Source organism: Phaseolus vulgaris, chromosome 7, assembly GCF_051622355.1.
Source record: "Phaseolus vulgaris cultivar YP4 chromosome 7, ASM5162235v1, whole genome shotgun sequence".
In the NCBI taxonomy this organism is placed as follows: Eukaryota; Viridiplantae; Streptophyta; class Magnoliopsida; order Fabales; family Fabaceae; genus Phaseolus; species Phaseolus vulgaris.
This window is the reverse complement of record NC_143504.1, coordinates 3,558,100-3,573,300: the sequence shown is the minus strand read 5'-3', so window position 1 is coordinate 3,573,300 and position 15,201 is coordinate 3,558,100. Positions and strand designations below refer to the sequence as shown.

Here is a 15,201-nt window from a genome sequence, read left to right as displayed (position 1 = left end):
TTAATGATAATCTTGATAAATGCATTTAATTACAAATTTAGTTCAACATTTATGTCTTTGCTATGATAAATGTCCTTAGCTTTACCAATCAGCTGAAGGCAGACCTAAATGGGAAAATATGACCTTGCAATGCCGAACTTTATAGATCTGTAAATTCTTTACACGTAAAATGCAGGTTGAGTGGGGTCTACCCACAGAATATTAACATTTTAACTCTACAGAAAGTATAATGCTTTATGGACCCATAGACTTGTATCACATCCGTCGTGCCGGAAGGAAGCAAACTTTACATACTAGTAAATTTTCCGGTTGACTTGAAAAAACTAATCATAGGGTCATAAAGATCTTGTTTTGCTTGCAAGCTTAAAATGAAGTCAACATGACCGTAGTTTTCAAGATAAATCACCTCTGGTGTGGATTGCAATTCCTTGAGTGTGTGCTGGAAATCAGTTATATCTGCTAAAGCATCGTTTCCACCGTAAGCCATCCACAGAGGCAATGATTTGGGTATACGGCTAAGGTCGAACTTTGGTGGTTTGAACTTCCCGTACTCTATCATGTTTTTTAGCTTTCCATAATCATATTTGGAGAAGGTACCTTTGCGGATCACTGGTGAACAAAGGAGGTCATCAGAGACAATTCATTTAGAAGAATAATGGCACATGAAAATGAATATTGATTTCTAGACCAACACAAAAATATGTAGTAAAAGCCAGGGTGAATAACACGGTGAAAGTAGGTAAACACATTCGAAATCTCAGAACAGAAATTTCTAACTTAAGTTCAAACGACTTGCTCTTGGAAATCATCAGATATTTAATAACATCAGCTAGGAAGTGAGGAACTTTTGTACACGTGTGGTCTTTGGCAAGATAAAGGATGTAAAAAACATCATAAGCATATATCCCACCTCGTAATGGAATATAAATAACCAAAAGAAGAAAATATAGCGAACTTCACTAGCTAATCTACTTGTAAGTTTGTAAATAACAAGAACTATTTTGATGCATATTGCCAAGTACTAAGTAGGTGATCAATAATATCCACGAAGAGGTAAGCAATACAATCAAACAAAAAAATAAACCAACAAAAATTATGGTTGACGTTTAGACAAATTATCAAATTCATTTCCCTGGCTAGTGTACACACAACAAAACATTGTCTCCAGAGTTCAGACTTATTTTCGATATTTCTTATACCATCCCTACAAAGGCTAGTTTAGCTATTTGGCATCATGCAAATGCTATGATTATTATTAGACAGGATCAGAGGAAAATCTCTGATGATAAGAATTAATTGTATTCATAAGAGCAACAACTTTAACACATACTTGGGAGTTGGGACAGCCACAAAGAAAGTCTCATTAAAACGCTACTCAAATAAAGATAATGAAGCATACTCTGGAAAAGGTGGTTCAAGTTTTTGGAGGATGATGGGTGAGGTTCTTGTTCAAGATAAAACTCCACGCGTGACTCGTTGAAGCAACAATTCTTCCCTGTCATTTCACAAAAGTGTCTTGAGTAGAAGTATTTGTCAAAATAGAAAGGAAAAAAACACAGCAAAACTATTGAAACTTGTAAAATGACCCAAAAGAGCAACTTCTCATTAAATTGGTCAAAATGAGTTATTGAAATAGTTAATATGTTAGCAGACTACATCTATTAATAGAGAGAGAATATGCTTTCACAAGGCCATCAATGTAACCAGATCTGAACAGTTTAATCACCATGTTGAATTTAAGGTAAATTCAGTGAACCAGCAATGGCAAGAATTATTTTGAAGTGAAGATAGTTTTCAAGCCGATAAAACAATAGAATGAAGACACTTAATTGGGTCATTTCACTCTACTATCTTATCCTTGGAAACTTTTCTTATCCTGATTATATGACTTTGGTGCATCTCAATAACAGACAATGGCATAACGCACATACGGATTCCCACACAAAATCCAAATGCAATACACAGAAATACAAATTCAAGTTCATGAAAAGTGCATGCATGACAATAATTTAGCATACTGATAATTTTGTGATCAGTAAAAATAAAAAATTAGATAGAGTTGTAAACTAAACAAGTCTTTGCTACATAATCTTGACAAAACTAAATAAAAAATAATAATTTAGAGGATTATGAAACAGAAAAGCAAATGAGAAATTGAGAGAAACAAACTTCATTCCACGAATGGCATAGAGAGAATTGTCTTTAGAAGGGTTTTCCTTCGACATACAAACTTCCTAATATGCTCTGAATGATTCCTTCCATCCTCATTCCTACTATTTAACAAACAGATCCCCTCTGACAAACTGTCCCAAACTATTTGTCCCATCCCTTCTGTCCTAACAGAGAAGCGCACCCCCTCCATGCTCTACACTAGAGGATATAGATTTCACATAACATCCAACTCAATGATCCATCAATTTAAATTGAGTAAGCAGACAAAGTTTACGAATTCAGAAATTTGCAATTCTTTTATTTGGACCAAGTTGAACTCCCTTGCAAACTCAGAAATGTTTCAAATTGTAAGTTCCTGACGCTTGCACATAGCAGGAAGTATCACGGTTGCCGTGACAAATCAACTTATCTTAATTGGGTATGAGAGGAAAAAAGATTGAAAAATCCTTTCACGATGCAATTATCTTGTCTTCACATATCATACACACTCATCAATTTATGAATCACAGAGACAAGATGACTCAGCTCTACTAATGGATAAAAATAGACAAACGTACAACCGCAGATCCAAAAGAAAACAAAGAAATCAATCCGTTGTACTTTTAGTCCTCTCACAGACAATAGTAATAGAGAACTCCTTGATGTGGAAAATATTACTTGGATAGAACAGACGGTTTAGCATTCTCAAAGACACAATAGACTGGAGTTCTCATAATTGAATAAGGCAATAACATTCTCAACAAACAGCTAAATTCAGTATTCAGCATGAAAATTCACAGCCTAGCTCGTGAACTCGGAATCTAATACTTCTCTGAAAGTACGGAAGCATAGACTGATCCAGTGTGAAAGACATGAACCTGTTATGGATGAGAGCATGTCATTGCAACTTAGGCGGGTATCACATAAGGAAACCAAGAGATTGGCCCCCCATTCGCTGAAAGTGAAATAATAAAAATAATAAAGTGAAAATTTGCTACACAAAATAAATTGAAGAACATAAGCAAAAGAAAGTAGAAAAATGTAAAACCTTTTGAAGTTTAGTTGATGAAAACCCATGGAAAGAACCATCTGAACAAAACCAGTAATCATATCAAGGATCCATTTCCACAGTGAAAATTAATAGAACAAAGTAAGAAATACCTGATCAATGTGCATTTTAACCATTCTAAGTACAAGAGGTGCACTGACATGATCCAAGTATGATATTGGAGATAGAAGAGCTGCTGCTTCAACCTTTTCTACTATCTCCGGTTGAGTGAAGGCAGCAAAAGATATAATTGTCCCCTATGAAGCATGGGAAACATAATAAAAGTATGCTATAGCAACTGCTAAATAGCAAGTCAAAAGGACAACGTCAAGAATCATAAGTACCTGTGAATGCCCAACCACAAATATCTTTGAGTTTGTTACTGAATTGATGAAATTGATCATTTCTGCAACATCATACAGGGCTAATTCCTGCCAGCTCCAATCCCAGAATTGCTACAAAGGGATCAACCCAAGCTCAATTGATCACACATCACAGACAAGGTGAAATGTATAACAAACTTAACTAAATATTTCAGTACCGAACTTCAATGCTATATTTTCTGTTTTATCAAATACATCCTTAGTCCCTTAATAGAAAAAGAAGAATATATCCCATTTCAACCTGATATTTCTCCAATGGTTTACATTTATAAAAAAATCAGCTTCATTTGTTGAAAATAATAAAACAATTAAAACTATCACAAACAGCCAACTGACACTAAATGAATTTTATAACACGAAGGAAAAGGCAAACTATCCACCTTATTCTTCTCTGACAAAGATATATGCCCATGGCTCCAGCGTGTTCCACGCACATTTCCTACCCAAACATCAAAACCATGATCTGCAAGTATGAAGCCGAGTGATTGGTCCGGGGTATTTAGAAACCATGCGTCACCAGCCTGATCGCATCAACAAATCACTGCTTAGATTCAATCATACAGTTTAAAATTTAAAAAAGAATTTCCCACCATCAAGTGTTAGAGAATTCTCCTCCTGAAAAAGTCAAAGGTTAAAACATGATACAAAATGTTTCGACCTGAACATATCCCAACGACTCCTCAAGGTAATAATAATATAAGTTATCTCTCAAGCATTGAACATCAATCGATTTAGTTCCTGGTATATTTTCCTAACTTTGGATATTTGGGAGCCTACTTAGAATGATTTCTAATATTCAATGAACTACTTACATTTTTCTTTTACCTTAAAAGGTCCCCGTAAGAGAGAGAGTAATAATCTGAGATTAAAAATTGAGGGTTTACTCATTTCAAATTTGGTTGTAAAGGAGAAAAACTTAAAAATATCCCAAACACAGCCCAAGAACTGTGCAAACATAGAAGTGAACTATCCTAGACATCAAATCAACCACCGAACCGTTTGGATCTTCAGCAGTAAACGAAAAAAAAAAGGTGAAACTTATAATAGACCGTGGAATCCTTGAGTCAAAGCCAATCGAGTCAATATGATAAACAGAATGAGGAAATTGAAAACCAAAATATTAAGTCGGATGTGATCGACGGAAGCAAGCAAGCAGCATATTGTAGTTTAGTCAACGCATTTATTGCATGAATTGTGACGAAAGAGAAGAGTAAAATGAGGAAGCGACCATGAATAAGCCATGCAGAAGCAGAACCGGAGGACCTCGTTCTCCACGGTTCCGAAGACGAAGAGAAGAAGGAGAAGAGACGCGCTGAAGACCTAACAAGAAACCGTCCTGCGTTTGAGTCTGAGAGTAACAAAACGAACAAAGGAGTTGGTTATTCAATTTTCAGATTAAAAGAAAACAGAAACAGAATATGATATGACGATAGAAAGACAGAAGAAGTTTATTCAGAAGTGAAAGATTGCAGGCACCGTATATTCGGAACAGGGGTAACCGAAGGGGATAATGAGCTCTTGGCACAGAGTGGGTTGCTGTTTTTGGTGGCTACCACCGCCGTCGAAGCTGAGAACGGGGTTTCCGTTTCCGATCAGTACGGAGAGTGTTATGGCGAGAGTGAGGAAGAACCTCTGAATCCCCATCATCCCTCCAATGCATCCACCTGTGATCCTCTGCTTCGCTGCAACTATCACTCAATATTGCTTCCAGGTTCCACCATTCATAATCTACCACGCGCCTCTCCCCGCGCGTTCTTCTCAGAACTCCAACGTAACACTGTAAGAAACATCGGAGCTCTGAAACTGTTTATTACTCTCTCTCGCTGATGCGTGCCACAGGGTTAACCTATCATTCGCTTTATCTTCATTTTTTTTCCTTCGTTTATTTTTTTACAGCTAAAAATTTGTTTTTATATTTAAAATATTCATTTTAATTTCTCCATCTTTAAAAATATTATTTTTCAGGCTTTATAGTTTAAATTCATAAAACTAAAAAGATTACTTATGTATCTAAAATATTTTTTTATTAACTGAAGTAAACATCCATATTATCATGTATTAAATATTAAGGACTTTGGTATATTTCAAAACATACAATTATATAGATAAACCTGTCAAATCAATATATTATTATTATTTATGTACGGACCAAGTTAGAGATGTTAAAAAATCATCGATATATTAAAAATTAAAATAATATAAATAAACAATAAAATAAAATAACATTATATAAAAATTTAATAAATAAGTTCAAAACATTAAAAATATATTTTGTATTTGTAAGATGTGAAAATAAAGTCCAATTAAATTTAAAACTCAAACAATAATCACTATAAATAAGTGATCAGTTTAATAGATAAGTATAGTGTTTTTTTTATCTGATAATTAAACAAATTGATTATGACTTTATTATCCGAGCTTCTTGTAAGTACACACCCATTTAAGATTGATTTGAGAGTTGACTCAAATCCAATAGCTGAATGATAATCGACATGCAGTGTCTAAGAATATGTCCAAGTCTATAGAATATAGTAGCTAACCCAAACCGAAAGTTCAAGTTATCAATGAAAAGTCGAAAAAGAAAAAGAAAATTTAATAATAAAGTCATGTAATAACACTTTATATTTTCTATGCATATTATTTGTATTTTTTAACATTAATATATTGCATAAAATGAAATCCACATGGGTGAAAAATGTTGGAAACGTCCCATAATGACTTAAAAGACACTCGATTCAGTTGGTTGCATGTATTTTTGGAAGCATATTGATAAGGGAAGTTTCATGGAATGGTTTTGGGCAGCCAACAAAATTACCGTTTAGCAGTTATGTAAATGTGTTGAGAAGCATAATCCACGCGCACTTGAAAGCAGTGAAGAAGGATTGGATCTGTTATTATCTTATCCATCATCGTTTTCATTTGTTCATATTATAATGAATTATTAAGCATTAATAACTAAACTCTATTACTTATTCTACCAACTGTGAAGTGTATATAAAGAACTCTCTTTTATTGGTCCACGTGTTGTACTTCTGGACTGGCCTCAAAAATAATTTAGGTCCTTTTTTATTTCTCTTAGAATAAAATTAAAAATATTTCTTTTTTTCTTCTTCCTTCTTTTTCTCAGTCTCGTCACTATAAAAAGGTCAAATGAAGAAACACACATTAACATTAGATTCTTTTTAATTATTCCAAAAAATTCATTTCATATATATTCCAAAAATTTATTCTAAAAATCCTTTTTCAAAAAAACTTTTCTAGAAATTCTATTTCTTTTCTGGAAAATATTTTTCATGAATTCTAAAAAGAATGTCCCGGAAAAACTTTCAGAAAAAATAATTCAGAATCATTTAAAAAGAGAATAAATTAGTCTTTTTGAAAATTGATGGGAGCAGGGAAAAAACACCCAATTTTCTTGTTCATGGAATTGTGCAAATTAAGAGAACAAAAATGGTCAATATTTAATAATAATATTCATATACTTTTGGAGAGTAAAAGAATAATTTGATATTTTCAATATAAATTCTAATTTTTATCGTATTAAATTATCTAATAAAATTAATATGCTATTTTTACTCTATTAATACTTTTTTTAACTTAAATAAATTTACCTTTCCCATAAAAAAATTGAAAATATAAAAAAAAAATCAAGAAAACATTATTAAATTCCCACCATTCCTGTATAAGAAGCAATAATTACAAAATGATTGAAACTTTATACTGTGTATGATGAGATTGATACGTCAAAATGATTTTACATTGGTTAGGACTTGAAATTAAACAGTCCCACATTAATTAAAAATGTAATTTACATAACTATTTTATTTTTTTTCAACTTACCCGAGTTGTCTTTTTAGAATAAAATTATAGAAAACCAATGTGGTTCATTGATCAATAATTATAAACAAATTGCGTGAAAATTATTATCAATAATTATGTACCTGGAGGATTTTCAATTACATTAAATAATTATTTACTGAAAAATATTATACAGCATTATTTATAAAACTAAGGAATCAAATACTGAAAATCAAAATATTTAACTGGATAAATTAATTCGGTTATTGATCCTTTATATGGATACACATTTAGAACTTCCACATTAAATTTAAAACATTATACAATCCTAAAGAAAATATATATACATACATTATCAAGAGCATGGAAGTTTAAACAAAAGTAATCTAAACCGTTCTCATATCCTTTAGAGTTACATCTAAATAACTTTTTGTCTACCAAAATCTTAATTTTGGAACTGCTGCTTTTGATGCCATGAAAACCGAATCAAATGAGTTGTGAACTTTTTATTTATGAACCAGAAAGGAAAGGAACCTCTGCTAGAGTTGATAGGGAGATGTTGAGTTTATGAAGTGCTATATAGGCAACAATACCAGCAGCATAACCTGCAAAAGCAAAGCCACTAATCTGCAAAAAAGGAGATAAATGACTTCTGTTATGAACTACACACAACACAACACAACACAACACAAACATATCATATCAAATTATCATCGTGTCTGATGTGCACAGTAGGAAATACCTTTCGTAGGTACCAAAGGAAGTCCACCTTTTCCATCCCCATGAATGCAACTCCAGAAGCTGAACCAATAATTAACATGGAACCTCCAGTTCCAGCACAAAATGCAATCAGTTGCCAGAACACAGAATCTTGAGGGAAAGAAGTGACATCATACATTCCCATTGTTGCAGCAACCAATGGAACATTGTCTATTACTGCAGAAATGAGACCAATAGTACTTGCAATCAGTTCACTGCTAGCAATATGTGCATCAAGGTAGTTTGCTATTTCTCGAAGAATCCCTGCTGCCTCCAGGCTGCCAAACACGGTGGGCAAAATTGATGAAATAAAACCAGTTAACATGAAAAAATTAGAAATTTCAAGATGTCACATAGTCACAGTTCATGCAAAAGAGAAGATCTGTCTCATAACCATACAAGGTAAACCGGGAAAATATATCATCTTTTCCAGAAGGCAGTCCAACTATACTTTTGGGGTATCAAAGTTATGTTTGATTAAGTTTTCTGTAAACACTTGTATAAGAAGCTTTTTACAAGTTAAAATAAGTTTTTGAAAAGGCTAAATTGGATGGCTTTTACAAATTAGTTTATGGAGAAGTGCATTCTATTTTTTCTACTTTCTGGAGAAATTTATCCAAAGTCATAGCAAGTTCTCTTCTATTCAAAGGGACAATGACATATTGTTGACATTTTTTCATTGATTTAAATGCATGAACACTTGGTTATAGTCTAGAACTTGCCATAACAGAAAAGTTAAAATATATTTCCTCATTACCTGCTAACGGATAATAGAATTCCCAGGAAGAACAGTATTCCTTGAGTGTCTATCCTTGAGAGAGCCTGTGGTACTTTTAGCTTCTGTCTTTCAGATTCACCATAATGGATTGCATCTGTGAGGATCCAAAGCACACCGAGTCCGAGCAGCATCCCCATGTATGGAGGCAAACCTGTTAGAGCCTTGAATACTGGGACGAAAATCAAAGCTCCTAAACCCACTGAGAAAACAAGCTGTCCTCGAGGAGCGATTTGTTCAGATGCCAAGACATTGGAAGAATTTTGTCCCTTCTTGTTAACTTCGCTGAGCAGAAGAAGAAAAACTAACTAACATTATCTGAATTGTAATATGTGGAGCTAAATCTCACTATTCAAATAATCAACCTTTAACTTTTGCTGTGTAAAAAGAGTACCTAGTCAGAGACAATAGAGCCAGTGGAACAGCTAGAGAAACGACTGAAGGTACAAATAAACTCTACAAGTAAACAAAATGCAATCATATATACATTCGTTCATTCCGCATTGCACTTGGTTGAATCCAAGTGTTCTTCATGCAATCAAAGATCAGTAACAGAAAGACTTTCGCAAAGGAAATATTAATACAGGGCCATAAGTTATATGTTTAAAATCACTGAAACCAAAGAATATTTGAGGAAGATATTACTTATTAGTACAAATTTCATATACCACAAATTTATTGTGTAGTTTCTTTCACAGGAAAATTTTCCAGTGATTCAAGCAAACAAATCACACGGGAACAAATATCCAACAGATAACCTTCATTGTTTGAACTGTAGATATTTGGCCATGTATCCACAGCATAGTGGTTGTAACATCACCGATAGGAGTCCATGCACCCCCAGCATTTGCTGCTATTACAACAACAGCTCCAAGAATCCTGTCAGCAGAATCCAAATCAACAATCTGATGATTTGATAAGATGTAGCCAAACCATGGAATAGTTGGAGAATTCTAGAAATTGCAAATTAGAAGATTCACCCACTCCTCTAAAACCTTATGCCCTCAACAACTTTTTTTCTTCTAAAATATCACTAAATACAGATTGCAAATTTATACAAGGCCAACGCCCTTTCATATGAATCACAAGCACTAGAAGGAACTAATAAAGTAACAAGCTTAGGATTCATTTCAGGAGGAAAAATTGTCAAGATCCCTCATATGAGAATTGAGAATTTTTAGGAGAATGAAAAAATAACAAGCAAGCAAGAGTGTTGCAGTATAAAATTGCCCCAGGAAGGAGCAGAGCTATCAAGCTTATAAGTCTAGTGATCAAACCTTAGATAATGCATGATGAACGTTCCCAGTCTATCAATACTTGGTATTTCAGAAAATATGGTCATGTTTAATTCTTCACCACATGACTTAAACATTACATAGAAGTTAATAACATAACAGATACTCACTTTCGGTATTCAGATGGAGGTACTAATTTCCGCAATAGGGAAACCATAACTATGGTGGATGTAAGATTGTCTAGAACTGAACTGAGAAAAAATGTAACAAATCCAATCTGCAAATTGAACGTTAATTTGTCAACTTCCATTGTCGAGACAGAATAATTAGAGATACAAATACAGAAGATTTAGAACTTGTTGGGAAAGGGGCAGGGGGATTTGGAGTATGTCTGTGGTTCAGCTTATTTTAAAAAATAATTGTTTTTTATTCTACTTTTTGAGACCTTTAGAAGAACAATTATTTTACAAAAGCAATAAAGCAGAAAACATGCACCAAGCCTTTCGCAATCTTTTTCTTGTGATGTCTTTTATTCTTTTAAAATGCCAACATTTATAAGGATCAAAATTTGAAAAGTTGTTGCTATTGTGCAGCTTAATTGGTACAGCATCTTTTTGAGGAAAGGAGCTCTTGAATCTGAGTCCCTTCCTGCTGTGTGTATCATCCAAATTTGACCACAAACTGTAATGTTCAATAACTAATGTAATCAAATCTCCAAGAACTCTCAATTTGCCAAGAATCTGTAGGAAGCTTTTTTGGTAGGGTTGACCATGCAAGCACAAAGTAGGGAGAGAACTTACCACCCAGAGGAGGATGCGTGGATTTCGGGTTGTTATACTGTCAGTAACGAGCTTAAATCCTTGATGAGAATCAACAATCTCAACAACGGTCATTGCACCAAGCAGGAAAAATACTATTTCACTGACTTCCGCAGACGCATGTGTAAGCTCTGAAACGGCTATATCAGTTGAAGGAGCCTATATAAAATCCATACAAATAAATAGGAAATAGTAGTGGAAAATTCAATCAAAAGAAAGAGGAAGATAAAAACCGACTTCAAAACATAACATATAAACAGACCAGTTACTGGACATGTTGAAGTTCAACAAGTGAAGGGATATTGGGGATATAATTGGGGCAAAAAATATTTGTCAAGTCACAAGTCTCTACAGCTAACAGATCAGCGGGCAAACTATCATTTATTAAGTCATTGTATTCTGGGATACTGTCACTAAGGAGACAGCAACTATAGGGTCAGGAAATTACATTTTTCTACAACATATTATGTGCATCAATAGCTACAAAAAAAATGTAATTCCCATACGAAAAACTTCAAGGTAAAGTATAATATGTAGTTTGAATCAAAGCAACTTATATTCTTTAGGTCAAGAAAGCCCTCCTGAGTGTTATGATTTGTTCATAGACTGTTGTATTTGGATAACCATAGTTAGACCCATTTTTGACATGTGAAAAGTTAAGGGGAAAAGGGAGATTGCCCCCATTTACCTAATTGTATCTTAAAATTATTGCTAAGGTTAGGGGATGGGAGGAGAGCAACTCCTTATTTTTGCATCAAAATATACTGGATGAGATGAGAAAGCAATTTAGGTTCAAAAGCAATTTGAAAACATAGCATCCTTAGTTTCACCATTGAAACTGTGCTTCTACATAAAAGCGGGATATGGAAGGGTCATACTTTTGTCCTTGTTCTAATCCTTGTTTGTGCCTCCTTATCTCTTGCAAAGATGACTAAATAAACATTAAACAATCACTAAGAAAAAAGTGTATATGGTACTAGACACTTGAGCATCTCTTTTTCAATTGTGATTTACACATATGCATATATGGGAGTAGATGCATCAAGTGAATTCAAACTGTTCAGTGTCTTAGACATGATCAAACAAACAGCGATCTAAAACTTAAAAGCATGAGAATGGACACATTAAATCCAAACTAACTCAAAAATCAAAACAAAACAAAAATGTGGACATTTACCCCAAGACTCCGTATCACCCATAAGCTTACAGCCATCAACAGTCCCACGCCACTTTTATTGAAGGCTAGAGATTCTTCGAATATGATCCCTGCATATCCTAGTACAAATAGCAAAGCCATAGCAAGATCCTGCAGTCCAATGTCATAGAAAACAAATAACTACTGGAATATGCATATTTAGAAACGTTTTCCCAAGAGCGTGCACTTCATTGTGAAATGTGCAGCATAAATATCAGGATAGACCAACAGAGGACATCGATGAACCTGATTGGTGGCCACCCAAGAATGGTTAATTGCCATAGCCCCAGTTGCAGCTGCTGCTAATATTGCTAGAGCTTTGAGGGAATCAGTCTTAGGCTGGTAGCTTTCTTCAAACTCTTGTGAACTTGTTTCATCCAGTGAACATAGGGGATCACAACTTCCAGATTCCGGTGCCAAGTTCTGGTACCGTTTTCAAAGTGAACAGAGTGTGAGCATTATTAACATATAAGAAGCAGTTTCTCAAACTTGTAACAGAACTAATATGCACTCTTTCCAGATGCACATGTTAACTGACTGAATCACCAAAATTAACCATTTGATTTTACATTTAGTTTCTTTTTAAAGTTCACCCTACCACCATTTTTGTTTTTACTTTTTTTGAAAGAACTAGTCAATCCATTAAACATTACAGTGATGAAGTTATCTCCTTGATACAAAAAATCGTCACATGAAATAAACTAATTCAAAATAAAGACAGTAACTAATTCAAAATAAAGACAGTTGGAATTGAATACCCAATCAATCTACTGCAAATTTTCTATCTTTCATGGAAAAGTGAGGTGCCCTTAACCCAGATTATGCACCCCAGCATCAAATATCCAATATGGTAAACTATAAAAACACAGTGACTGAAAGGGTATTGCTAGAACTTGGTTAATGGGTCATACAGAAGAGAACCAGAACCTGTGACTGTGAACTTTGTTGAAGCTGAAACGAAGAAGATGTAGGGTCTCTTTCCTTATCTTCAGCACGTGCCAATACATTGTGACGAAGCAACCTGGGAATTGTACCCGTGAATTTGGTTCTGACAGATGAGGAGCCAAAGAAGGGTGAAGATTCAACAGAGCACAGAGCATGAAGGGGACGTTTAGAGCTTCGCAAATGCTGGAATATGGACAAGTGTGTCGCAGTTGAAAAACTAGCCATTCGAGCAACACAACCAAATGGGTGTTCTTCCTCGCATAGACGACAACCCAACGGAGTTTCATGAGTACCAAATATAACATTATTACCTAATTATGTTTTATTTTTACTCTTTGTAACCTTCTTTGATCCAAGAACCATGATTTTGACATGTTCTATGCAAGTTACCATTGTTCAATGCCAGATATTAATTTTTAAATTTTAAAAATACAATTTTTATGTTTACAAAGGTTGTATTGATGTAAAATATTGATAATAGAATAAAGTTTTTCTCATAATCTAACACAATGTAAAAAACAAACCACTATTAAACTTTTTTTAAATAAATTATTATATTATAATAAAATGATAATATTTTTAGATATTTAGTGAATGAAACTAATATTAATGTATTATTAATTTTTTATAAAAGAAGTTTATCTCCTATTTTCCATTATGTTTTTTTCATATTCAAAGCAATAACACTACTTACGAGAATCAAAACTGTATATTTACTCGTAAAAACACTATATCACTAATGTTTTGTTTGGATTAAAGGATGAGAGTGAAAAGTTGAGGGTGTGGAGGAGTGAAAGTGTGAAGAAAGTCTCGAGAAAGTTGAAAGTGTTTGGATTAGGGAATGTTAGAGTGGATATGTGAAAAAAGTTTATTGAAAAGTGTGAATGATGTGATAGTTATGAAAGTATTTTAATATATTTTAAATAGTGTAAATTGTAAGATTACAAATTTATTCTTATAAATAAATAGGAAAATGAAATATTAATTAATTTAAAGGACATTTAAGTTAATTAAAATAATTAGTATTATATTATTTAATTTCTATTACATTATGTTATATATAATAATAAATTATACTTTTATCCGTGTAAAAATATAATAAAAAAATATTATTAATTTTGTATAATTAAAATAATTGTAAGTTTTAATTATAATTTAAAAAATAATTTAACATTCTTAAATTCCATTACTATATTAATATTTTTCATTTAAAATAATGCATATAATTATTTTTTATTAATAAGACAAACTTAATTTATATTACTAATAATAATCCAAACGTAACATTCAATTTTCAGTTCTAATTACTAAAAACTAAACTGTATACATATATAAATATATATAAATTAATATGTTCAACTGTATATAATATCTTAAATTAATAAAAGATATCTAAATTAATATTTGAATTATATTTCCCTACTGTTGAAATATTAATTTAAAATAAAAAAATAAATGTTCAAAAAATACTTTTTAAAAAAAATCTATAAAGTAAAGGAATATTCTCAAAACAGAAAAGAAAATTCAATATTTTAGGACTAATATAAACTCCTATTAAACAATAAAAAACAATAATTATATTAATTTAGTCTATATTTAAATTAAATTTTAATTAAGACAAACTCATTCAAATTCTTAATAATAAAGATATTTAATTTTAAATAATATAATATAAATTCCATTACTATCTTAATATTTCTATTTTAAATTAATGCATATAATTAATTTTCATGAAAATAATTATATTATTTTTATTACTAATAATATTTTCAAAAAACATATTGATATCTGTAATTTAAATTAATGTCAAAGAAAATTAAAACTCATTTTTCATAAAATAAAAATCTTAAAAAATATAATAATAAATTATATAAACAACATAATTGATTAACCATTGCTTTTATAAAAACAGCATAATCTATTATCCAAAGTTTTCAAAAACATAATCGATTATTGTTACAGTTATAAATCCAACATAACCAATTATTCCAAACTATAATCGATTAACCTCACTTTAACACATAGTACATAATTGATTATGCTCGAAAAAAATAACAGATAATCGATTATTCACTATTTTTAACAGCGTAATCG

The 15,201-nt window shown here is 32.3% G+C and overlaps 2 protein-coding genes across 4 annotated transcripts; both read right to left on the bottom strand.

Annotated features, from left to right (window-relative positions):
• Nucleotides 1-109: 109 nt before the first annotated feature.
• LOC137827655 (lipase 1) lies at nt 110-5,442 on the bottom strand. Its single transcript, XM_068633875.2, has 9 exons — nt 5,059-5,442; nt 4,811-4,930; nt 3,963-4,103; nt 3,544-3,654; nt 3,313-3,456; nt 3,200-3,240; nt 3,030-3,106; nt 1,400-1,495; nt 110-609 (listed from the first exon to the last, which is right to left on the bottom strand). The coding sequence occupies exons 1-9, from the start codon at nt 5,227-5,229 to the stop codon at nt 287-289; spliced, it is 1,224 nt and encodes a 407-aa protein (XP_068489976.1). The 5' UTR covers nt 5,230-5,442; the 3' UTR covers nt 110-286.
• A 2,164-nt stretch (nt 5,443-7,606) lies between these two features.
• On the bottom strand, nt 7,607-13,508 carry LOC137828182 (sodium/proton antiporter 1). Of its 3 annotated transcripts, none has more exons than XR_016522928.1 (10): nt 13,090-13,411; nt 12,409-12,585; nt 12,145-12,273; nt 10,950-11,126; nt 10,320-10,426; nt 9,673-9,793; nt 9,309-9,370; nt 8,897-9,194; nt 8,123-8,417; nt 7,607-8,007 (listed from the first exon to the last, which is right to left on the bottom strand). XR_016522928.1 is itself a non-coding variant. In XM_068634646.1 (10 exons), the coding sequence occupies exons 1-10, from the start codon at nt 13,330-13,332 to the stop codon at nt 7,891-7,893; spliced, it is 1,731 nt and encodes a 576-aa protein (XP_068490747.1). In that variant the 5' UTR covers nt 13,333-13,508; the 3' UTR covers nt 7,607-7,890. The 3 variants fall into 3 exon arrangements, 2 of the variants coding, with proteins under 2 accessions (XP_068490747.1, XP_090160446.1); XM_068634646.1 differs by having other exon boundaries at nt 8,897-9,199; nt 13,090-13,508; XM_090304320.1 differs by having other exon boundaries at nt 8,897-9,199; nt 12,921-13,120.
• Between the last annotated feature and the right edge of the window lie 1,693 nt (nt 13,509-15,201).

Bases quoted from the DNA above. Each gene is read 5' to 3' on its own strand.
- LOC137828182 (XM_068634646.1), bottom strand. From the start codon at position 13,332: ATGGCTAGTTTTTCAACTGCGACACACTTGTCCATATTCCAGCATTTG. The intron at 9,371-9,672 runs GTTATCTGTTGG...GTTTACTTGTAG, and splicing joins CTACAGTTCAAACAATGAAG to AGTTTATTTGTACCTTCAGT. The intron at 8,008-8,122 runs GTATTTCCTACT...CCTTTTTTGCAG, and splicing joins TCCTTTGGTACCTACGAAAG to ATTAGTGGCTTTGCTTTTGC.
- LOC137827655 (XM_068633875.2), bottom strand. From the start codon at position 5,229: ATGATGGGGATTCAGAGGTTCTTCCTCACTCTCGCCATAACACTCTCC. The intron at 4,931-5,058 runs GTGCCTGCAATC...TGTTACTCTCAG, and splicing joins ACCCCTGTTCCGAATATACG to ACTCAAACGCAGGACGGTTT. The intron at 3,655-3,962 runs GTGGATAGTTTG...ATCCCTTTGTAG, and splicing joins CTTTGTCAGAGAAGAATAAG to CAATTCTGGGATTGGAGCTG.